This window comes from Alternaria viburni (genome assembly GCF_023758015.1).
Source record: "Alternaria viburni strain BMP 2772 chromosome Unknown scaffold_21, whole genome shotgun sequence".
Lineage (NCBI taxonomy): Eukaryota > Fungi > Ascomycota > Dothideomycetes > Pleosporales > Pleosporaceae > Alternaria > Alternaria viburni.
In genome coordinates this window covers 338,164-361,609 of record NW_026055790.1, presented here as the reverse complement: position 1 = coordinate 361,609, position 23,446 = coordinate 338,164, and the positions used below count along the sequence as shown (strand labels likewise).

Below are 23,446 nucleotides of genomic sequence, written 5' to 3'. Positions count from 1 at the left end.
TCTACCAATCGCGCCCGACTTCTCAAGCCACAGTCCAGTGTGAGCGGAGCGAGCCATTACAAGTAGATGTCGCTCAGCAAGATGCATGAAGTTTTTACTGACTAGGTAGCTCTGATCATGTGGCAGCTGTACGGTTTCCGTTGTGATGGCGCAAGGCTTTCAAGATGAGACAGGCCGCTCAACCTACGACTGTCGCTCAAGGACGCTAGCCCCCGACTGTCCTAGTACACTGCGGGGCATCATCGGGCCACCAGTGGCACCTGGGACCCGTGGACACCACCGGGCACTAGTACTACAACACCACGCCTGGACATGTCTTAGTGCCATCCTGAAGAGCTCGTGAGATCTTGTCCTTCGAACGAGTCGCGAAACATGGCTACACGTAACTGGCTATGGCTTTGTCTAGCCTGGACGTTCGCGGCTGCAGCCACCACGACGAGGCTGAACTACATCATGTACCTAACAGGGTAAAGTCACAGCCCGCAACTCCTACGTGAGCCAACATCACTAATGCCTATTAGGCAGCATGATGTGGTACCGGAGAAAATTCAGGTGTCAAACATTACTGATGTAGCTCTTGCCTTTATGCGTTCCGACACGTTCAACACTCCAGACCAAGATGAGTGGCCCCTCTTCACTACCATTGAAGAAGTCCGGCCCAAGTTTGCGGATGGAACGATCGTCCAAGTCGCAATTGGCGGATGGGGCGATACGAATGGCTTCTCGACAGCGGCTAGAACAGAGGAAAGCCGGAAGCTGTTCGCTAGCAACGTCAAGGCTATGCTCGATGCTACCGGCGCTGATGGTGTGTCGCACTTAAACAAACCTGATCAGAGAAGAAGCTGACCTCACAAGGTATCGATATGGATTGGGAATACCCAGGCGGCAACGGCGAAGACTACAAAACACCTGGCCATCTCAACTCCAATAAAGCTTGGGAGATATTTGCTTACCCCAAGCTACTAGCAGAAATCCGTTCGGCAGTAGGGCCTGAGAAGACTATCTCAGCAGCCGTCCCTGGTCTACCACGCGACATGCTGGCTTTCACCCCTTCCACCATTCCCGCCATCATGGAGTCAGTCGACTACCTGAACATTATGACATACGACATGTTCAACCGTCGCGACAACGTAACAAAGCATCATACCGGTATCCAGAACTCGTTTGAAGCCATCGATGCATACCTCGACGCCGGCGTACCGCCTGAGAAGGCGAACTTGGGACTGGCATTCTACATCAAATGGTACAAGACCGCCGCGAATGCGACATGCAGTGTCAACCCCATCGGCTGTGCGACAGAACTTATGGAAGATCCCACCACCGGTGCTGACCTAGGCAAAGCCGGCGCATTCTCATGGCACGACGCCGTTCCTGAAGAAGTTTCCGCATCGTACGAGCGTGCGATGGAGAATGGTATGTATGACGAGGTGGGTGGTGGACAGTACTACTGGGATGCCGAAGAGAACTTATTCTGGACCTGGGATACGCCTGAGGCTATTAAGCGCAAGGTGCAGATCGTCATGAAGGATAAGGGGCTTGGTGGTGTGTTTGCATGGGGATTGGGAGAAGATGCACCAAAGTTCGAGCATTTGAAGGCAAGTAATGAGGCGGTGGCGGCATTGGACGGATGCAAGAAAGGGCGTAGAGAGACGTCTGGTGAGAGGAGTGAGCTGTAGTGATTATCGATGGGGACCTCGGGAATGTCTAAGGATCCTTCAGATCGCGCTAGCTCATGGTGGGTTTAGCTCCAGCAGCCGGCGAAACCTCGGGCGGGAAACGTAAAAACCGGCCTTCGCTGCTGCCATCCTGACTCCGAAGTGACGATACCTCAAACACTCTACTGTACAATGTGACCGTTTACAAGTATCACCCTGTCAATTCCTCAAATGCAACCACCCTACCTCCTTCGCGATCGGCCCCAAGAAGCTTGCCGCCAACCGTGCCCATCCATCTCCTCGACCACGTCACCGTCACTCCCTGCCGTGATATCCTCCAGCTTGCGCTTCCTGATCGTTAACGAAGGATGGCATGCTTTCTCATTTCCGTGTACTTGGGATCTGCTGTTTGCAACAATGATACTGTCGTTGGCATCCCCGATGACGCTGTCGACTTCTTCTGCGACGCCGGCCACGTCGTCTCCGAAGACGCTGTCGATGGTGTCTGGTACCTCTTCTAGAAAGGGGACTGCGGGTTGGTGCGTGGCGTTTGGGATATCTGGCTGCTCTTGGAAGTCCTCATCGGGAGGCATGATGTCCTCTTCATCCTCGCTGTCTGGAACTTCGAAGCTGTGGGAAACTCCAGTAATGTTTGTAAGAGCCTCTCGACCTATCAGGAGCTTCACGATGAGTGAAGGTCTCATGGCTGTCGCTGTGCTGGGCGTCGGCTCATGCTGTATTTCGCTCATCCATTTCAGGGTAATGTTGATATAATCGAGGGCGGCAATCATACAGGTGTCAAACCGACGCCATCGGATGGCACAGTCGCTCAACCCTGCTACCAGCGCGTAGTAGGCGATAACTGCGCAAAGCATACCGCGCCCATCCTTGACACCTTCGTCTGTTTCTTGATGTAGGAGACAGAAAGGCGATTTGAGATGATTCGCTTTTCGCAATAAGGACGAAGCAGATCGCGGGTATAGTCGAAGTGTATTTGCACCATTGGAGTGAATAGGTACCTCATCGCGAAACAAGATGGATGGTTCACTTCCATTGCTATCGAGGAGTATGTACGCCCATACAGAAACCGACATCCCATCGCTCTGCTTCCGGTCCCCGAGAAAGATATTCAGAGCTTTGTGTCCTTGGAGACTTGCCTGGTCGAATGTGGGTGTAGCAGGAGAGAGCACTTCCTCTATGACTGTGAACAAGCCGCGGCGGACTAACGTGGCGTTCAGTCTGTTGATGCAGCGCTGCCATCGTAGGGGCAGTGTCGCTTGGGTCTCCTTTGCAGTCGTCATTGGCAGGCGATACAGTACTATTGTTGAACTTTGAGATCTGGGAAGTCGAGAGCAAATGCAAAATCAGAGCCGACTTAACGCTAGTGGTATAATCGACGCACAGATCAGGCTTGAAGATCCCGTAGCAGATGGACCGCCATACACCTAAGTCGAAGACCTCATACCGCTGATGCGCTGACTGCGACATAATCAACGGCGTGTGTGGTCATGGAAAGCTCCCAGGTACTCAGGTACTGATAGAGTATGCTCGCAGAGTTGCACCAGCATGAACTGTACCCAGGAGGTACTCAATGTCGTCTACAGAAACACAAGCTCAAATATAATACAGCGAATGCCTCCCGGGTACCACATGGCTAAGCTTCGCCTTCTCCATCGAAAGCGCGCTAGAGCCACGCTAACCCCATCCATACAATGCAAACGCCGGGATCAACACAAAACAAGACGCGACAACCAACTCAGCTACCTTACACCGAAAGCACCTGCTTCAATCTCGGCATTGGTTCCAAGGGCCATGGAAAACCAAGTAGGTGCGGCCGATACGGCCCTTGCCGAAACCCAAGCCCGTGTCCCACTTCTCCATCATCTCCCTCTCGCCAGGGTCCGGCTTGTCGCCTTCGTTGACCATAAGAACGAGCGTCCAAATATGATGCCCTTTCGTATGCTCTTCGGCACCATCAAGGATGGGAAGGATAAAGATTGCCAGGTGTGGATTCTGCTGCAGAACGACCACGCCGCTGGCCGCTCCCCCGAGCAACGCTTCAACATCTTCGACCGTCTCGGCAAGCTCCGAGGAGGCATAAGCGCGGAGGAAGCGGTGAGGTAAGTCATTCCTGCTTTATGAGCTAATGTAGAACACGTACTGACGTCTTCAGACTTGTTCTTGAGGCAAATGCGTTCAAGTGCCTCAAGAAAGCGGGCACTATGGATTTGGACCAGCTCCGCGTAGTGATCAAGTACTACTTCATCTTCAAGGGCGTTAATACACCAGTGCCATGGATAGTCAATGGCTACTTCACCACTTGGCTGACTGCGGCATGCAAGACGGCTGGAGAGTACGCTGTAAAGGTGGCCGCGAACATTGAGAAGGAGAAGTCACGCGCCTCTGTTGCACAGAACGCGTACAGTACCAAGCCCTCTGTCTCTCAGTCTAGGCCAGAAGGAGATGGTTCGGTGGTGAGGACGCGCGTTTCGTCCGCTCAGAACGTGGACGGTGCCAGGCGTTCGGTCTCTCAGTCTGGATCAAGAGCGGGCTCGGTGGTGAAGGTGAACGGCCAGCCTGCAGCGGTCAGCCCTCTAGTCAAACTGGCTAAAGCTAGACGCACTCCGCAGCCCACCCCTCAGCGCGCCCCTACGGTCTCCATGATTCCTGCAGTACCAAAAGAACCGAGCTTGTTTATCCCCGAAGGCGATTCTCTCAAGAGGGCTCGCACCATGACCCCGGACGCGCCCAGGAAGCGAGTGACTACGAGCACACCACCACTACGATTGACTCCTTCGGCGGCTACAGCACAACCCTCGCCCTCAGCAATAGTCAACACAGGCCAGGGTTTCCTCATCCACTCGGACCCCGTTGAGACAGACAACAGTGACGCCATGGATACTTCACGTACCTCGTCAACACGCCGGGATTCCACAGAAGTCCTTGTAAGTTTCACCTATTCATCTAGAACCCGTTGTATACTAACAGGTTGCCAGGTCGAGAAGAGCCCCAACTCCCAATCATCCATTGGGTTCGCCGACGCCTATCGTAACGCCCTCGATAAGAAGAGCAGGTGCAAGGAAAACATCATGATCAACAAGGAGAAGCAAGGGGATGTGCGCGATGAGATCAAAGCTCTTGAGACTCAGCTAGCCGACATGCAGGTGGAGGGTCGGGAGCTGAAGGAAGAGAATCGGCGCATCGGAGTCGAAATGAAGCATCTTCGTTCGTCACTCACCCCGAAGGAGCGCGAAATCTTCATCCTTGGAGGTGAGATCGTGAAGAGAGCGTCGAGGTGGGCGAGGAAGGGTGCAACGTCCGAGACCGACAGCAGCGAGGAAGACTAGTTTACGCCGTGCTTAGTATGGCGTTAATGGCTTGGACGGGGACTTTCTTGATACCGTGGTAACAGCGGCAGTAGCAGTACGATCAGTATGACGTTTGCAGACTACAAGGCCTCTGCAGGTTGCTGTAATCAAGTAGCTATCGTATTGTATTCCACACGGTAGTGTGTTTCAAAACTGTCCAACATCATTCATGCATCCAAACTACAGCGCCACAACGCTCGCGTTCCATCTTCAAACTCCTCCTCCAGCTCCTGGCATCAGGCTTCCAAAGATCTGGACCAGTAGGTCTGCTTGGTGTCTGAAGCGCAGATCTTGGCTTCGCGTCGCTGAGTATTGCCAGGCAGCCCATCTGCATGCTTACTCCGCGACTTCGCCTTTCGCTATTCGATGCTTGTCAATCATCAGGAGTATGTGAATATTGTGACGCCTCAATGACGTCTAAGGAAGAATTCGTTGATAGCGCGATGCTCTGGCCTATTCGATCGTTGGTCCTCGTCATGGAGCGAGTTTCGCGCTGCCGGTCGGTGCAGGCTTCGCTTCGGCAGCGAGGGTAGTAGTGTGTAATGACGAGGATAGACGTGTGGTCGAGTAGCTTTATACGCGTTGCTTCCCGTGACTCGCTTGAGTGCGCAATGTGATAGTTTGGTGCCGTCCACTAGTACTGCGATGTTACGTAGCGACGTGCCAGCCACGACGTCCGCAACACAAATAGTACCCACGCGATGAGATTTGCGCGAATAGATGAAGTTCCGAAGTAGAAGCTGAGAGGACTGGTGGCCGGTATTGCGATGTTCTTCGCGCCTGGGTATCAATCGCAGAGGATTGGAGTTCCTGTCTGTCGACTCGTCGTCGTAGACTGGCTTGTGTGACTACTCGTAGAGCGATGCATCCACTTCCATCCAAATCGTTCGTTCCAGAAGATGGCAGTACGTCGACATCAGGCCATGAATCAGCTTTGAGCTCAATCGAGTCTGGCAATCTTTCTTGCGGTGTCGAGGCGACCCAGCTCGTAAGCCTCTTCCCTCGACAACACATTCCAAAGTCGGTCCTTCGCGACCTTGGCTTGATGTCTCTCAGCGATGAGCAACTCTACAGCTTCCGCCTCCATATTGATCTCTTTCTCAATCTCCGACCTCTTCCGCTTTAGGTCCTCTATTCGGTTGTTATGGCGCTTTATGTTGGTGCAGGCGGTCTCCATTCGGTCTTCGAGATCAAAGTAGCGGTCGATTGGGTCGAGTGGTTCGATCATAGTAGCGCCACTCAATCTTCGTGATTCATCATCGCGCTGCATGCTGTTAGATGACGTTGGTTACAGCTGTATCCTTCGTAACATACCTTTGCGTCATAGTCGGTAGTGCTGCATGGTGAGGGTAGCTGATGGACTGATATTGTTGACTTTGAGCGGGCTCTTTGACTTGGAACGACTTCTGAAGGTTGTTGAGGTTCAACCAGGGCTTCTGGTGATTGTTCTCGACCAAGATATTCGGGGACGCGAACTCGTAATTTGACGATCTTAGATGGGGCCTCACTACCGAGCATGGCTTTGAGTAGCCGGTTTTGTTCAAACGTGAGTTTCGGTTGGTATCTCTTCGTCAACTTCTTTCTCGCGAAATAGTATGTGGCCAAGGCCTCCAGCTTCTCCGGGGTTGTGGCAAGCTTGAACCAGGCACAGGGTTTCGCTTTCTCCAGAGCCTCTTCAACTGTGATGACCTGAGGCTTGGCGTCACCCTCGGGGTAGTAGATCTGCCAGATGAGGGACGTCGTGGCCTTGTCTAAGTAGATCCAGACATCAGCTTTCTCTCCCGTTCCACGGATCTCGCCATATAGTAGCGCTGTCTTCACAGTATTTGGTATCTCGTTTTGTCTCATCCAATTGAGATCATTGAATGAGAAGCCGTCGGAACAATCCATGATTTGTTTGTGGGGCTGGGAAGAGCTGTGCGGGCTCTGAATAAGTACGGGAAGCTTGTAGAAGGATTGAAGTATAATGTTGTCTTGATATCAGAGCTTCGAGTACAATAACATATATTGGAAAGTACAAAATAGAAATCGTGTCAATCGTTGTTCAGACCGCTCTTCCCTTGGCGCGATGTGGGTCGTTTACACCTGCAGGTGTTCGAACATGCGTGACGTGGTTGGCGTGAACGCGATTCCACGTGGGCCACAGGTATCGATAAGACCCAGGTTTACGCTCTTCGTACGCACTGGAAGCGATTGAGGTGATTTTCAATCGCAAGGACGCGACGCGAATTTACGTTGGGGAGCCAAGAGTTTTACCGTTGGCGCATTTACTGATTACGTCATGCGTCATCGAACTTGCGGGGGCCACTAGCTGATCTTGGAATCCTGAAACTCAATTCACAGCTCCTTCAGTTTCTCCCCCTTTCCATCGACATATTGCCAATTGATTTGAATCAAAGCATTGAGATGTTGTAGAGAGTCCATCTGTTACCAGTTCTACTTCTGTACACACGATCAATTCGTCTCTACTGGTAACTTGAGCTACCTGGGTATCCTCCTCGGGCCACGTCCATCTGCAGCTAGCCATCCCTTGCTCCTCCCAGGTCATGCAAAAAGAACGCAGGATCTAACCCCGCCATTTCTCTAACCAACCATCAAACGTGCAATTATCAACACCACCAAGCGTGCGTCGGGGGTAGGTCCGTGCCCTCCGGAGACTACTCCCGCCGTTGACGCTTAGTCTCCATCCTCCGTCCAGCTTCAAACCCAAAGTCCAGATGCTCGTCTTTATCCAGCTGAATCTGCAGCTGCTTCTTCTCCGCCCGCACACGATCTTTCTCCTCTTTTAAGTCGCCCTGTCGGTTGCCGATTGTGTTGATGTCCGCCTGTAGCCCAGCTACTTGGTCCGCAATACGTACACGCTCCGTCTCCATGTCGCTGATCCTACTATCAAGATCTTCTTCCCGGGCTTTGAGCGCAATGTATTGATCCATCATCGTCTCGCGGTCGATGTCGTCTGGGCGCGCGCCGTCGGCTGGTTGTCCTTGATTTGCTTCGTTGTTGTTACTAAAGGAAAGGTCTCGCATCTCTTCATCTCCCGGGCGCTCGTGAAGGGAAGGCTGAACAGGCGCGAGGAACGGGGAAGGTGGTCGGGAATAGGATGAGAAGTTGCTAGATCCCTCGCGAGGAGCGCTGCGCTTTTCTGTCTCAGGCTGAGCGTCGAGATTTGAGCCCGAACTGTGCCTGCGCTTGCGAGTGTCCATACTGCGCATGCTCCTGGGACGGGATGGCGCGCTCGACACCGGTCTTGATGGCGCTAAAGAAGCTGCGTACGAAGGTTCTCGTGGGTCTGGAAATTGCGAAATAACACTCTGATCGCGACCTCCAGTAGGCATGACTGATGAACGCCGGCTTGCTGCCTTGTTGGCTTGCGTCTCGTTGTATATGGCTTTGTAATGCTGACACACGCGCATAAGGGCCTCTTTGAACGGGCCAGACGATACCGGATACTGCAGTTGCATATCGATACCTCTACGGATAAAGAAGTACTTCGCGATAGCTGTGACCGCATCGTGGTCTTTCGCATGCTTGAAAGGCGCTGAAGCTAATGCGACACTCTGAACCGAGCCCGGACGCACTCCCGCCTCATGGCCTTTTGCGCCTTCGATAGTCTGGAAGGTTATCATCCGGTAGTCGTGGTGGCTCTTCTTCTTGTTGTGGTAGTTGAGGGTCCAGTAGATCCAGAGCGAACCCTTGCTCTCCATCATGTCGCCATAGAGGAGCCGCTCGGGCGCTGCTTCGGCGATCTCGTTTTGCGGCTCGAAAGTGGCGCGCTTGTAGGGGAGAAAGTTGAGGAGAGGCGCGTCGTCGCCAAGGTCGCGCTTGAGTTTGGCGTAGGAAGGGCTGTCGTCGGGTTGGGGGGATGGGGCAGACATGGTGGCGAGAGTCGCAATGTCTTTGACAGGTTTGCACGCTTGGGTGTGGTAAAGCTGAGTGTGCGGATGCAGATGCGGTGCCTACCGCAATGATCAAATGAGGCAGTCATATACTCAGCGAGATGCGCTAGTTACGAGAGTGTATTAGTTGATTCTGGATCATTCACTACCTGATCATTGTCTATTGCAGTTAAATCATTGGAAGGTAGGTCAACGGCATAACGACGAGTCTCTTTTCTGTCGAATTTTGGCCTACGGCTGGAATCGGTACTTTATAAGTATACAATACACCAAGATTTGCAAGTTATACAAGTAAGACACTGCGTAGCCTCCAAGGTAGGCTTTGCTGCCCAAGTATTCAAGTGTATGACTGAAAATACAGGAAGTCGAGACCTTCATCAAGCGACTCTAATCGAGCTTTCTGCGCTTCTCCTCCCGCTCCATCTGCCCGCCTAACTTGAACGCATCCATCAAGCTCATGCCCTTGAAGACCAGTTCGCGGCGAGCGTTTATCTCGGCCTGCTTCTCTTTATTGACGCGACACCGCTGTTCCAACGCCCTCTTCTCTGTATCTAGAGCACTGTTGGAAGCCTGGAGCTCGCGCTCGTCGTCGCAGACCGCAAGGAGAGTTTCGAGTCGCTCAACGTTGTAATCATGAGTCTGTCAAAGTTAGTAACGGCGCAAGAATGTGTTGTTCTGTTTGTTTGGGTACTTACGAGAACGGAGGATACCTCGGCAGTGATTATTGAGGTTGCCTTGACTGGCTGAGTAGGCTCAAGAAGGTCCTCTGGAGGATCACTAAGGACGCTGTCATGGTCATCAATCAGCGTTACTGATGGTGAGCGCGACGATCTCTCCTTCGCTTCCTCGAACTCCCGACAAACGACTCTCAAGCTGTCGACGAAAGTGCGAGTAATCGGTATGGGTATCTCCAGCTCACTAGCGCCTCCCGCCTCCCTTGATACGAGAGCCTTCAGGTAGTAGTACTTGGCTAGCGCCACGTGCTTGCCCTTCGCTGCTTTCTTCGGGTTGTTGAACGCGCTAGCGAGTGCGGAGACAGTGGTGCTGATGTTGCTGTCATCGTGCTTGGTGAAAGCATTCGTATCAGGGTCGAATGAGTGGAATTGCATCTCGGGATGCCGGCCTTCCTTAGTGGGTGGGTAGAAGAGGACCCAGATTTCTTGCGGTCTCTTGCTGTATTTGTCGACGATGTAGCCAAACCTTATCTTGAAGGATATAGCGCGAGGATCATAATACTGCGAGGCGGTGACTATCTGGTCGTACGGCGCGTGATCGAGTAAGCTAGCGTCGCCAATTTCCGTGTAGAGTTGGGCCAGATTGGCCTTAGCGACAGACATCTTGGGCGTGGTGTCGTCTTTGATGAGATTGAGTTGGGTTTGTAGGGCTTAGGGACTACAACCGGAGTGGCGATGATGTGGGTTGTAAGCAAGAGTACATGTATGCTGCAGCAAGAATTGGTCACCGTTGTTGTTCCGATGGACGCGTTCTGTTTACGTGACGTGGACTGCCTATCTAGGTAGCAAACGCTCGACTCGGACGCGCTAAGGTGCAAAGACGCGGTGAAGACGAGATAACAACAATGGGAAATTGGTATAAAACACATGTTACACAGTCTGTTGCTACACATGTCGTATCAAAGCAAATACAGCGTGATGTCCACGAAGCCAAAGACCATGCCCACAGCACCCGCTCTCTCGCCATCTTGCAAAGCGATATGTTGTGCAAGCCCAGTCATCCTCCTTCAAATCGACTCAAAGGCTCCTCTTCCTATATGAATGCAGTTGTCACTATAACGACCTCAAAAACCTCGACTTGTTGCTATCGTTACCACCATCCACCCCGTCCTCCCAGCGCGCCATTTCCTCGTCTTCAAAACGGTTCTCCTTCTCTTCACGGCGCTTCGCTTCTACCATCTCCGCCTTGATACTGGTTTGATGCTGTCGGAGTTTCTTCAGTCGTATGTAGTGATCCTCGATGTCATGAAGTGTCTTTTCGACGCGACTATCAATGACCTTCTTTTGACGCTGAAGCAAAGAGATTGAAACAACCGAACCAAAAGTGGAGCCGGGACGACGGTTGGCGATCGAGTTGCGAGACCGCTCTGCTTTCCGCGATGTGCGGCGCTCACGACGATCTTTATCTACTCCCGGAAGAGAGGCAGTCGCCGTCCGGAACGTTCTCCACTCTACATCGTGCTGATGTCTATCGGGGAGTGGCTCTGTCATCGCGAGGTGCGTCAAGCTCGCGCACTCTTCATAGGGCTTCGAGGCGTGTTGATCCGGGAACGAGTAAACGGAGTTGTCTGTACCACTCAACAAGCTGCTCTGGTCGCGGTTCGAGAAATGGTCCATGTCAATGTAACCAGACGACACCGAGCTTTGCGGCGACGATCCTCGCAGCGGCCAGTCAATTGCATCCGACATGGATTGGTTGGTCTCCAGCTCCAGCCTTTTTTCTGATCGCGCCTTGGTAGTTAGAGCATTCGGATGCAGTTTTAGCTCTTCAGTCATTGTTTTCAACCACGAGGAGATGGCATTGCGCGGAGGAGTCGAGCTGCGAACAGAAACTTCTTCGTGCGGACTACGGGGACGTGATAGGGCTGGTCGATCGTTGCGGAAGAAAGCAGTGATGGGTTTGCGCCCTCGTTGAGCTGAGACATGCGAAGATGTTTCGGCTGCGAAGCCTGACATTCGAGAAGCTTGTCTCTTATGTCTGGACCGCTGCAGACTGGAAGACTCGTCGTCTGCATTGCTATTGTCGCTCTTGCCAGGGTTAAATTCGGACGCATCGATGCTGACCTGCGGAAACGGCTGGACCTTTGCTATACCCGGCACTTTCTCATAGCCTGGGGGACGCCGTCGATCAAACTTCGTAGGATATCGTGGAGGTGGCTCCTCATCGTATGTGTATCCCTCAGTGGAATGCGTCGGTGTCCGAAGGTCTGGTGCATAATGCAGGCATAAGCTAGTCAGGTGCTGGACGAAGGACCTGTTCAATGGGATGAAGTCATGGTGAAAGTTCTCCACTCCCGCCTCTACCGCCAACAGGAAGTAGTACTTAACCACGGCATACAGTTCGTCTTTAGTTGCAGCTTGTTTGAAGGGAAGTTTTGTTGCGACCCTCTGCTCAAATATAGCCTCATACCATGTGACTTCCACAACGTCATGTCCTCCATGTCCGTGTCTTTCATCGACCTCCATGATGAACTTGGGGCCGATTGAGGAATTCGCATTAGGACTGAGGTATGCATACACAGGGTTGCCCCACTTCTTTAGGGACCTCTCAGTGTAGGTTCCAAGTAGCAAGCGCAGATTTGCTATAGACGATGGCTTGCTATGTCTTGAGAAATCGATGTCGCTCAAACCGGGAAGCTTTGCAAGGAGAGCGGCCGAAATGTGCTTTCGGAGTGCAGCGATTACACCAGGACCTGCAGGGATAGTCTCGAAGTGATTGACGGAGTCCATGTCAGGTAAAGAAGTTTCCTTGGACAAAGGTGTAAATTCCTCATCCGGTTGCGAGTCTCCGTCCTTTCGTATGAAGCAAGTGTCTTGTCGAACTTGATGAGCTGTGCGATGCGAACGAAGAACTGGCCTATAGCCCACGTCCTCGTCAGGATATATGAGGTGATCGAGAGACACATCGCCGGCGCCCGGTGGGCGATCAGAGTGGCGATTGTCGAAATCTCCATTCTGACGTTTGTTGTAGTTGGAGCTGGTTGCATGCAGAGGCTTCCGACGTATTGGTCTGACTGGCTCGGAGCCAGAACTGCTGGCTATCTCTGGAAGTCGTCCTGGTGTGCTGGAAGGAGACATCGAGGCTGGAACGCGTATGCGCAGTGATACGGACGAATTTGATTTGCTGTAATCTGCAGAAATTTGGTGGAGGGGCGTCTGGTTTGGGGTTCGAGATAAGATATCGCCAGTAGCAATGACGTTGTGGTTTCGCCGTCAAGGATGGGCTGGAGGGTATGAGCTGAGAAGGAGGCTTCTGGGCCTAATAACCGTTGAAGAGATTTCCTTATGGCTTCCGGGAAGAGGTGTAAGGATAACAGCGAACAGTCAGGCTTAGTATCGGGGTGTGCGACAGGTTTCTGGCGAGTCGGAAACGCTGTTGACTTTACGTTATCAGCTTGTCTTACAACATGAGAGAGAAAGAGGGTTTATATAAGGAACGAAGAGTCTAAGCCAAGTGCGCAAGACGCCTTCATTGAGCTGGAAACGGCGAGAGTCGCCACACAGAAATCCCTTCGTTTCCACTTTCGGGTCGCACCCCAAGTCTCGAGTGCGGGGGAGAAGCCCTACAAGGTCCGTGTTACTCATACTAGACTGAACCCCACGGGTGCCTAGAGCTGCGTCAAAAAGCTCACGCGAACTTGCAATGCAATGCTAGTCCGCGTCTCGCAGAGTATTCTCGACACTGCTGCCATGAGTCACAAGTTAAGCAGGACTTTTGATGACGTGGTTAATCCGGAGGTGTCGAAGACAATAAAATGGAAAGAAGATCCGTACTTCGAATTGGGAACGCGAGAGACCATACTGTGAAGAGTGCAAGTTCCAAAAAGCTCGTCATTGGATGCAGCGTTGTGCACACGCAGGATACCTGGGTGAAAAGAGCTTCCATCGTGTGCGTCTCCTGGGACAAGGTACGCTTCACGTTTTCCTTAAAGATGGAGATTCTTCCATACCCTTGAAGGACATATTAGATCTCCGCTGAGACAGCGAGTGTTTGCAGACCAGTGTCTTTCCGTAGGAACGCTCGCAGTATCCAAGCGTTTGGTGCGTGCTGTGACGACAACCTTAGCTTCCAGGAATAACTCTTTCAACGTGCAAATTCGACTTGAGGTCTCTTTTCTGCTCATGTGTAATGAGCCTTCATATCGTGTAGTTCTCAACAGCCCATGTCGTGATTTCGCCATGGTACTGATCTATTTGATAGACGCTCAGATGACTAGGATGGGGAAGAGTAACCGGTGTTGCGCGGCGACATGGAAAAACACCTCGAGCTGTTGGAGGAGAGTAAGAAGCCCCGCATAGCGACGATTGAATGCAGAGTGTGAGTTTCATTGGGGGCTGGGGAAGGTCCATCCCTGGATTAGATCAGTCCGCTGGCAAGTGCACCTCCTGAAATCGATGACGAGCAGCGCCTTTCCTTTTACGCACTAGCTCGTTCCGGCTGCTTTCCGCCGTTCGGAATCGACATCCTGCCTGCGCCAACCCGATTGTTATTGTTCCTATCATGAGGCACTAACATGCTCATACATTCCGTCTGTACACATCGCAATGGCAATTTCGGAAGGTTATAGATCGTATATCTGGTAATAAGTCGCTATAGACGCCGCGTACGTATCACATGTTCACCTTCCAACAACGCCACCTACAGCTTTCCTCTGTAACCCCTTCTACCCAAAGCATGCACCGGCCGCACCGAACCGCGATCAGACGACTGCAATCTCCGCATGAAGCTTCTCGTCCTTCTCCATAGCCGCCGATGCCGCCGCCGGATCTTGCAATGCATGCGGTACCAATTGATCGCCAAATAGCTCGTCCATCTGTTCCAAGGTCTTGCCTTTGGTCTCCGGATAGAAGAACCAATAGCATAGGAAAGCAACAATGTTGAAGCAGAAGAAGACGTAAAAGTACTTGAACTCAATCGTGCTGAGTGCTTGGGGAGAGAACTGGGCGAAGATGAGGTTCACAACCCAGTTTGTAAAAGTCGTGATGGCATTGCCAAGAGCGCGGCATTCGATGGGGAAAATCTCTGCAGGGTAAACCCACGAGATGATGCCAAGAGGCGTATAAAAGAAGGAGAAGAGGAAGTTCATGGCCACCATACTGCGCAGTTGCGCGCCATTGTTGGGGTCGAAGTATTGCCCTTGTACTGCGTTGACGAGAAGAGCAGCCGCTAGGCCCGCTGCCGATATAAGAAGAGGCTTGATACGTCCAAACTTGTCGACCAGTGCCAGTCCGATGGTACACCACACGATTGAGAGAGCACCGCTGATACCAATGATCATGAGCGACTCTTGTGTCGATATCCCGAGGATCTCGTAGATGCGCGGGCCGTAGTAGTTGATGACGTTGATACCGGAAAGCGGACCGAATGCTTGCACACCACAACCCAGCAAGAGACGCTTGCGCCAGGAGGTTTTCGTAATGATCGAGAGCCAACTGATATTACCCAGAGCGCGGTCTGCGATGATGACATCACGGATCTCGCGGAATTCTAGATCGATCGTCTCAGCGTCGTGGCCCCTTCGGAGCTTGTTGAGCGAGGCCATGGCGTCTTCATGTCGATCTTTCTCCATGAGCCAACGAGGAGACTCCTGCAGGAAGAAAATGCCTGCAAGCAAAACCAGACCAGGTACGTTCTGGAATGCGAGAGGAAAGCGCCCTGAGACATGTTAGCAGGAAAAGACAGCGACTCATGTCTAGGTCGACTTACATGAGAACTGAGTGCTGTTGAAGGAGCAGCCATAGCCGAGCCATTGAGCGACGAAGAATCCCCAGCTCAGCATCCACTGCAGCAAACCAGAGAGAGTGCCACGATACCTTGCCTCGGACAGCTCACCAGCGTACATAGGGATGGTCGAAGTGAGCTGACCTACTGCGACTCCGCCGATGAAGCGACCGATGATGAGCATAGCCATGTTCACAGCTCCTGCCTGAAGAGAACTGCCCAGAATGGAGATGACCGCTCCTACGAAGATAGTCCAGCGACGGCCTAGCACATCCGCGAACAGCATGTTGAAGATGGTCCCGGCGATGGCACCACCTTGAAAGGCGGACACAATACCACCGACAACATCGTCCGAAGGGTCGTTAAAGTACTCTTTGAAGGTAGGAAGGGCGATGGTGGAGGTGATGATACCAGAGTCATATCCGAAAAGGAAACCTGTGGATGAATCAGTACACAGCTTGTGAGCTCGTACGCTTGCCAGGTGGAAATCCTACCTCCAGTCGCCAGAAAGATTGCGCTAAAGACCGTGACAGCGACTCCCATCTTGAGCGATGATATGAGATAGTGTGTGGGGAAGTGGATCTATCGCCATGCGACACCACGGCTTATGTATCAACGGACTGTGGTTCCATTTCGCGTCCCTTGTTACCCCGGACTCTACTGCCCCGAAGCCAGCATTGGCTGACACGCGCATGTGTCCATGCACGGATCATGGAGACTGTACAAGGGGCCTAGAATGCTTGTCACGATCTACTGCTGTCGCGAAAGCTCGGGCTAGAGGGAACAACAGCACGCATCTCGCAGAAATGTTAAGGCTGATACATGATGCTGCCCCCTACGTGGTTGTATTAGTACTTCGAATTCCACAGCTTGCAACTACTATCATAAGGTACGATGCCCATGTTGAGCTTTTGCTACGATGCTAAAGGTTGTGCTCGCCATCAGTCAAAATGTCGGAGAATGATTATTACGAACGGTAAGGCCTTGCGCTACGGGTCGGGAGTTAAGATCGAACTGTAGGCCAAGCTGCAATGTCTTGGTGGGGTCCCCGCATTCGCGCTCGCTGTCGAATCAGACTGCCGGACGCGTATCTCCACTTCGGGACCACGTCGGGATAAGACCGTGCCAAACACTCATGTCACGCCTAACAGGCTATCGGTCGGTGGTCTCGCAGCCAATTCACCCGAACTTCGCAGCATGTTGTTACGACGCGTACTCTGACTGATGAGCTGAAGATGTAAATGATCAGTTGAACCCTCTCGCAGTAACAGCCACCAACCCTCCACCTTTCCGATAATCTATGCTGCACGACATTTTGGTTGCTCAAGCAAGCCAACCTTACGAACGCAAGCCATCTCAGTTCCGCAGTCGCTCAGTATGGTCCTAGAAGTCACGCGATGCGGAATACACGGCTTCCACGAGGCGCTCGGCATCGACACAGACGACATCCGCTTCTTTTGGGTCCTCCATTCAGATCGCGAAGACAGCCAGCAAATAGCGTATCGCGTTGAAGTCTTCACGACACCAGGATTGTGGGACAAAACAGTATGGAACTCCGGAAAGGTGGAAAGCGATAGGCAACGCAATATACTATGTGCACCTGACGGAGGTTTCGAATCGGCTACCTTCCACTACTGGAGAGTCACAGTATGGGACTCTGATGGTACGGTCACGGTTGGCAAAGCAAACGAGTTCTTCACTGCATACCCTAGAAGTTCTGGATTACTGCCACCATACAGCATGAACCAGACCTACATGCCACACACCAGCCTCATCTTCCGTACATGGTTTGAAGATGAGCCGAATCGATGGAAGGGCGTCTGGATCGGCGATAATGGAGACAAGCCGCTGTATGTACGCAAGTCGCTACATCTCGACCGGAAGCCGTCTCGTGCTATTGCGTTCGCATCGGGTCTTGGCCATTTCAACTTCGTCTGTAATGGCGATCCTGCTGCGGCGAATGGCCATGTACTAGATCCTGGCTGGACGAACTACCATCGTACCGTACAGTTTGTCGGATACGACTTGTCCAAAATACTAACCCAGGGCGAGAACGTACTAGGCGCGCACATCGGTAATGGCTTCTACGCGGGTGACCAGGGCGACGACCGTTTCTTCTGGCCATGCTACGAAGACAACACATATGTCCGATATGGCAATGAGCTCTGCTTCTTCATGGAGCTACATTTGTTCTACCCCGACCGCAGCCACGAGGTCATCACTACAGGTCCAGATTGGAGTGTCCGTAAGAGTGCGACCACACTGGCAAATATCTACTCTTCCGAAACCAAAGACTTGCGCGCCTATCCTACCGGTTGGGATGCGCCGGGCTTCCAAGCAGACGAGCAGTGGAAGCCTGCGACGCCCGTGACAGGTCCGAGGGGCAAATTGAAGTACCAAAGTCAACCGCCCGTTGTTTTGCTTCGGCCCCATACGATCAAATACGTCAAATTCGTTCCAAAATACGATTCATTGCTCAATTCTGGTTTCTATGCCAAGTGATGTCACCTTCCACATGCCAGTTCCTGCTGTCTCAAGGTTAGTTTACACATCCTGTTCTTTGTGTGTTGTTGTCTTGATGTAGGCCTTGGGCCTGTTCGGTGGTTTCCTTGTGCGAAGTGCAGACAGCCCGAGCAGCTCAAACCCCATACCGTATCGGGACTCGCAGACCGTAAGGTGCGAGGATGATATTGGTCCTTGCATGTCGTTCGTCGTCGCCACAGAAGCTGATCTGGCCTATGAAGGCAGTCTCTGCCGGAGTGGGTACGTAGGCGTGTTGTTGAAGGCGAAGGAGCAGGCCTTGTATAGCTGATCTCTCAGCTAGAAGGAAGGCTCTGGCTGCTGGAGTCATCCCTACACAAGTAAGCAGCACATCTGACAGACAAGCATCGCACATACCCATCCGAGTGCTCAGGAAGAGCAAGTACAACCTTGTATTTCGCATCCTTTGAGCTAAGGGTGATGGGCAAGGTTGCCAATAGACACCGAGTGTCCTTGCGACGAGCTCGCTAGCGAGACGCGAGGTTGTGGGGTGGGCTGGGCGAGCGTGGACGTTGAGGTGGATGATCGTGAGGATGATCACCATCGCGAAGGAGAAGGGTGTGAGCGGCATGATTGTGTGTGTGTTGTGGAAGCAACGAAGACACTGCAGTGCGGTCACTTTATATACTCCCCCCTTTGACTCATCGCTGTGTGCGCGGAATTCGAAGCCCATGGTTCAGCATCGCCATCCCACGGTACTGCGATGACCCAGAGGCGACCCAGAGACGACGAGCCAACCACACCTCCCGCATTCCATACGACTCATACGCGAGGAGATACTCTACGAAGAGAGAAGTATCGCATCTCCAAGAACCTCCGCCCGTTGTTTTGCATGAGACCTTCGAACCGCGATCGACTAAGACGGTCGAGCCAGGTGTTGTCATGTTCGACTTTGGACAGAACATGACTACCATGGTAAAGATTAAAGTCAGCGGGCCAGCCGGTTCGGAAGTCATCATCCGTTTCTCTGAGACGATTGGTGAAGATGGCAAGGTACTCATGCCCGATCCACTCTTTAAGCAGTTTGAGACGGGCGTGTTCTGCAAATTTACTCTTGCTGGTACGGGAGTCGAGACATGGGAGCCAGACTTTTGCTTCACCAGTGCGCGCTACATTCAGGTCGAAGGTGTCTCGCTCGAAGAATGCCAGGGGCTACCGGTGGTGCACTCGCTGGTCAGCAGGCACGTATCCTCGGCGGCACGTCGTCTCGGCTACGTCAAAACAGACAAAGAAGATGTCAATCAGCTCATCAACATGTGCTACTGGTCTTTCGTCAGCAACCTCTTCAGCTACCACACTGACTGTCCTCAACTAGAGAAGTTCGGCTGGCTCGAAGTAACGCACCTTCTCGCACCAGCCACGCAGTACATCCGTGACATGGAGTCGCTATATTCCAAGATACTCGATGACATAGTCGACGCGCAAGAGCCAAACGGTCTTTGCCCTACAATGGCACCCGAGATCAGATACATGTGCGGCCCTCTACACGACACAATCACCTGGGGCGGCGCCGTCGCATTACTCCCAGAAATCCTGCGCTTCTACTACGATTCCACTCACGTCTTCGAGAAGCTATTCGACCCCTGCGTGCGCTACATGGAATACATCAAGACGAAAGAGCGCGACGGCGGACTTATCGAGCACGGGCTAGGCGACTGGGGCCGCGACATCGCCTTCGGCAACAACCAAGCCAACATCGAAACAGCAATCTACTACCGCTGCCTCCGCAACATCCAACGCATGGCGCACGAACTCCGTAAACCAGATGCCGAGAAGCGGTTCCGCGAATGGGCCGATCGCATCTACCGCGTATACAACGAGCGCCTCCTCATTACAGATAAGAAAGAGTACCCCTACGCGTTCTACACATCCCGCGACAACCACCCAACCCACGACCGCAACATGGTCGCGCAAGCCTTCGCCCTCCAATTCGACCTCGCCCCTCCCTCCCACACCACCGACATCCAAACCGCCTTCCTAGCCGACTGCTCCTCCGCAGGCAACCGCATCCAAGCCGGCGAGATCGGCCTGAAATACCTCTTCAACACACTCTCCGACCTAAACCGACCAGATATAATCCTGGAAATGGCGCGCCAGGAGGAACATCCAAGTTACCTGCGGTTTATACGGCGGGGTGAAACGACGTTGAATGAGTTCTGGCAGGATAATTGTAGGAGCAAGTGTCATGATATGCTAGGCACGATATATGAGTGGTTTTATGAGGGGGTGCTGGGGGTCAAGGCGGAGACGGAGGCGTATAGGATGTGGAGGGTTAGACCGCCGTTGGGGAGTGAGTTTGGGGTGGTGGAGGGGAGGGTGGAGTGTCCGTATGGGGGGATTGAGGTTAGGTATGAGAAGGGGGATGATGGTGGTGGGGGCGAGGAGGTGAAGATGGAGGTTAGTGTGCCGACTAGTACGACGGGGTATTTGCTGTTGCCGAGAGAAGAGAGTAGTGTCGTTGTGAGACTTGGTGAGGGTGGTTATGAAGTAGAGAGGAAGGGGATGAGGATAGCGCTTAAGCCAGGCAAGTATGAGTTGGTTCTGCAGGCATAATACTGCATTGTAGATTGCATATATAGTTTAGTAACTGTGGAGCATGATGTGGCATCATATAATTCAAATGTGCCAGCAAACTAGTATAATGTTGCAAGTATGAGACACATACAAGCCAGCACGACCCAATCTGCCACCATCTACCAAAGCTGGCACGTGGGCTCCTTGACCTTGCACTGGAAGCTCTCCCTGAACTCCCTCGAGTTCGCCATGGTACCCAGAATACGTGCCCACTTAGGCGCGTGAGGATCGGTGTATACACGGTTGATGGCGGTATCCTTGCGGGTCTTGCCACACCACCAGTTGCTGTAGCTGACGAAGAACATCTGCTCTTGCGAGAAGTGGTCTAAACCAGGAAGGTTCTGGTTGGGCGTCTCCGCCGAACGGCGCTTCCAAGCCTGGAAAGACGCGGAGAGACCACCGGCATCGGCAATGTTCTCGCCAAGAGTGAGCTTGCCGTTGACGTGCAGAGGCTTGTCGTCAGGGCCGGGAACGGTGAAGTTGGAGTATTGGTCAACAAAGCATTTGACCTTCTGCTCGAAGGCCTCTACTGTTGAGTTGGACCACCAGTCGGTGAGGTTGCCGTTCTGGTCGTAGTGGCGACCAGTGCTGTCGAAAGCGTGACTGAGTTCGTGACCAGCGACGGAGCCGAAAGCACCATAGGACATGTATGCAGGTACATTGACGTCGAAGACTGGGAACTGCATGATGCCGGCAGGGAAGACGATCTCGTTGCCGGGAGGGTTGTAGTAGGCGTTCACGGTTGGGACAGACATATCCCACTGATCGCGATCCACAGGCTTTCCAAGGGCGGACCACTCTTCTTTAACCTCAAAGCGGCGCATGGCGAGTGCATTGGCGAAGAATGCGTCTGATGAAACATTGACGGTCTCGTAGTACTCTTCAAGCGTAGGCGGGTCCATGATATTCGGGCTCTTGGTGGGGTAACCGATCTTCTGGACGATGTTGTGCACCTTCTCGACAGCCTTCTTCGCAGTGTCCTTGTCCATCCATTCAGCAGCGTTCAGCTTCTTGGCGAACTCGGTCTTGATGTCTGTGATGATGGTATCGCCGAACTTCTTCGCTTCGGCGGAGAAGGCCTTCTCTACGAAGAAGCGGCTCAAGATCCAACCCAATCCGTTATCGACGTGGCTGACACATGATCGCCATCGCTCAGGAGCGGAGTCAGGGTCTTTGCCTGCGAGGACATTAACGAACCGACGGTAAGGCTTGACAGCATCCGCATCGACGTAAGCAGAGAGAGACTGGACGGCCTTCCAAATGAAGTAGGCCTGAAGAACATTCTCGGGTGTAGCTGCGAGGATTACTGACAGCTCCTTCAGATAGTTCGGGGTCGTGACAATGACGCGTTTGATGTCGCTACCCTCTGGAGCTTGGCCTGCGAGAAGCGCCTTCAGCTCGATCTCGGGAGCGATCGCAGCCGCGTCGTCGATCGAGAACGGGTTGTAAGACTTCGTGACATCTTCGCGGTCTTCTTCGCTTGGAGATGCTGCCGCAAGTTTCTTTTCGAGATCAATGATACCCTCAAATACAGCCTTATCCTGATCGGGGTACAACGCGCTAAGAACTTCAACAGCGACACCACGGTATTTCTCAACGAGTTTCTCGTCTTCGTAGCGCTCCTTGGAGGGTAGTCCGAAGTTGTACGGGGCACCAACAGACACGACAACAGTGTCAGGATCGGTGTCGTCGGCACCGGTGCCAGTTGAAACAAGTCCAGTGATGCCGTACTTGGCCAGAAGAAGGATAGTGTCCTTGATCGAGTTGGAGTCCGAAGCGATGGCAGAGCACGTCTTCTTGATCTCGTCAAGGACCTGCTTCAAAGGCCCAGCGCCAATGCTCTTGATCTTGTCTTCGTTCAGGCACGCATCGTAGGCCGCTCTCATCTTGTCAAAGTTCTCCTCATCGGCGGATTTCGCAGTTGACATCAGCTGCATGGGTGAGAAGTAAGAATGCTACAGAAAGGTTAGTTGGGATTGATCTAAATAGCAAGGTTGCACTTACCTCGGAGTCTTTGGGGTAAGGAGCCTCGAGAATGTGGCGAAGCAGCATCTGCGAGTTCTCCGACATAATTGTGCCGGTAAAGGCATCACCCTGGTCAGCTCGCAAGTCATGGCGGTCTCTCCAGCCACCGCAGACAAGCTCTTCGAAGTCATCGCATGGATCAAGCTCTTTGTACTGAGGTGATAGGTTGTAAAGAACCTCTGAGGCCGCATGCACACAAGCTGGAGTCAGACACAGCTCGCTCTCCTCTGGATAGTCGCCGGTCGGCTCATAGTCGACTGGACATCAATTAGTCGCGAATCAGTTCAACGTGACGCTACACATACCCTGCGGAATTCCATAGAGTATGAGTGTAGCTGTGGCGGCGATGGCAAACAGTCTTCCTACCGCTTGACGTTTGGAGTAGCGTTGCACGTGGCTTGGCTGCACGGGTGCAGACGCGTCCGACGCGACGAGCGGTGTTTTCTCAGCAGCCATATTGAATAGCTGAGCTGACAGTATCGAGCTGGAGATTGATGAGAGTATTGATGATGCCAGCCAGCTGAACACCGTGATGATGGATGATGAAGAAGAAGAGCGGAGGGAGGCGGAGGCGATAGAGTTGGCCAGAGGCGGAGTCCGGGGTGCAGCTGACGCATGTTGGCGCGGGACGCGCTAGCACGTGCGGGACCTTGCAGATTCCATGACTCGTGCATCCCCGACGTCATCCGACACTCTATCACCTGCCACCTTCACCTACCATCTTGTGTACGCATCCAGCGACGTTATCTACTCTTACATCGGCATTTCGTATCCTTGCCTCACAGAGTAAGCATATTACACCATCACCAGGGCATCTATCGTGCACAGCAACGCAGATGATCGGCGCGGCTTCGGCTCCGGCCCGGTCAGCTCAGTTTATCGATTCGGTCCCCAGCCCCCATCACCGACTCTCATGCAGCGACATGAGCTG

The 23,446-nt window shown here is 52.8% G+C and overlaps 11 protein-coding genes across 11 annotated transcripts; 4 read left to right on the top strand and 7 right to left on the bottom strand.

Moving 5' to 3' along the window:
- Window positions 1-510: 510 nt before the first annotated feature.
- On the top strand, window positions 511-1,676 carry J4E79_008696 (uncharacterized protein; the record flags this gene model as incomplete). Its single annotated transcript, XM_049357551.1, has 2 exons — window positions 511-805; window positions 835-1,676. 2 exons carry the CDS (start codon window positions 511-513, stop codon window positions 1,674-1,676), a joined length of 1,137 nt encoding a protein of 378 aa, XP_049208022.1.
- A 221-nt stretch (window positions 1,677-1,897) lies between these two features.
- J4E79_008695 (uncharacterized protein) lies at window positions 1,898-2,956 on the bottom strand (the record flags this gene model as incomplete). Its single annotated transcript, XM_049357550.1, is given in 2 exon segments — window positions 1,898-2,517; window positions 2,533-2,956. 2 exon segments carry the CDS (start codon window positions 2,954-2,956, stop codon window positions 1,898-1,900), a joined length of 1,044 nt encoding a protein of 347 aa, XP_049208021.1.
- Window positions 2,957-3,599: 643 nt separating this feature from the next.
- Window positions 3,600-5,002, top strand: J4E79_008694 (uncharacterized protein; the record flags this gene model as incomplete). The annotated part of the gene is made up of 3 exons (XM_049357549.1): window positions 3,600-3,775; window positions 3,829-4,600; window positions 4,652-5,002. 3 exons carry the CDS (start codon window positions 3,600-3,602, stop codon window positions 5,000-5,002), a joined length of 1,299 nt encoding a protein of 432 aa, XP_049208020.1.
- A 961-nt stretch (window positions 5,003-5,963) lies between these two features.
- On the bottom strand, window positions 5,964-6,913 carry J4E79_008693 (uncharacterized protein; the record flags this gene model as incomplete). The annotated part of the gene is made up of 2 exons (XM_049357548.1): window positions 5,964-6,287; window positions 6,338-6,913. 2 exons carry the CDS (start codon window positions 6,911-6,913, stop codon window positions 5,964-5,966), a joined length of 900 nt encoding a protein of 299 aa, XP_049208019.1.
- A 767-nt stretch (window positions 6,914-7,680) lies between these two features.
- J4E79_008692 (uncharacterized protein) lies at window positions 7,681-8,898 on the bottom strand (the record flags this gene model as incomplete). Its single annotated transcript, XM_049357547.1, has 1 exon — window positions 7,681-8,898. One exon carries the CDS (start codon window positions 8,896-8,898, stop codon window positions 7,681-7,683), a length of 1,218 nt encoding a protein of 405 aa, XP_049208018.1.
- A 408-nt stretch (window positions 8,899-9,306) lies between these two features.
- On the bottom strand, window positions 9,307-10,256 carry J4E79_008691 (uncharacterized protein; the record flags this gene model as incomplete). Its single annotated transcript, XM_049357546.1, has 2 exons — window positions 9,307-9,558; window positions 9,615-10,256. 2 exons carry the CDS (start codon window positions 10,254-10,256, stop codon window positions 9,307-9,309), a joined length of 894 nt encoding a protein of 297 aa, XP_049208017.1.
- Window positions 10,257-10,706: 450 nt separating this feature from the next.
- J4E79_008690 (uncharacterized protein) lies at window positions 10,707-12,383 on the bottom strand (the record flags this gene model as incomplete). The annotated part of the gene is made up of 1 exon (XM_049357545.1): window positions 10,707-12,383. One exon carries the CDS (start codon window positions 12,381-12,383, stop codon window positions 10,707-10,709), a length of 1,677 nt encoding a protein of 558 aa, XP_049208016.1.
- Window positions 12,384-14,353: 1,970 nt separating this feature from the next.
- J4E79_008689 (uncharacterized protein) lies at window positions 14,354-15,918 on the bottom strand (the record flags this gene model as incomplete). Its single annotated transcript, XM_049357544.1, has 3 exons — window positions 14,354-15,309; window positions 15,361-15,810; window positions 15,870-15,918. 3 exons carry the CDS (start codon window positions 15,916-15,918, stop codon window positions 14,354-14,356), a joined length of 1,455 nt encoding a protein of 484 aa, XP_049208015.1.
- Window positions 15,919-16,752: 834 nt separating this feature from the next.
- On the top strand, window positions 16,753-17,877 carry J4E79_008688 (uncharacterized protein; the record flags this gene model as incomplete). The annotated part of the gene is made up of 1 exon (XM_049357543.1): window positions 16,753-17,877. The coding sequence occupies one exon, from the start codon at window positions 16,753-16,755 to the stop codon at window positions 17,875-17,877; it is 1,125 nt and encodes a 374-aa protein (XP_049208014.1).
- A 572-nt stretch (window positions 17,878-18,449) lies between these two features.
- Window positions 18,450-20,469, top strand: J4E79_008687 (uncharacterized protein; the record flags this gene model as incomplete). The annotated part of the gene is made up of 2 exons (XM_049357542.1): window positions 18,450-18,491; window positions 18,640-20,469. 2 exons carry the CDS (start codon window positions 18,450-18,452, stop codon window positions 20,467-20,469), a joined length of 1,872 nt encoding a protein of 623 aa, XP_049208013.1.
- A 140-nt stretch (window positions 20,470-20,609) lies between these two features.
- On the bottom strand, window positions 20,610-22,971 carry J4E79_008686 (uncharacterized protein; the record flags this gene model as incomplete). Its single annotated transcript, XM_049357541.1, has 3 exons — window positions 20,610-22,445; window positions 22,495-22,772; window positions 22,821-22,971. The coding sequence occupies 3 exons, from the start codon at window positions 22,969-22,971 to the stop codon at window positions 20,610-20,612; spliced, it is 2,265 nt and encodes a 754-aa protein (XP_049208012.1).
- Between the last annotated feature and the right edge of the window lie 475 nt (window positions 22,972-23,446).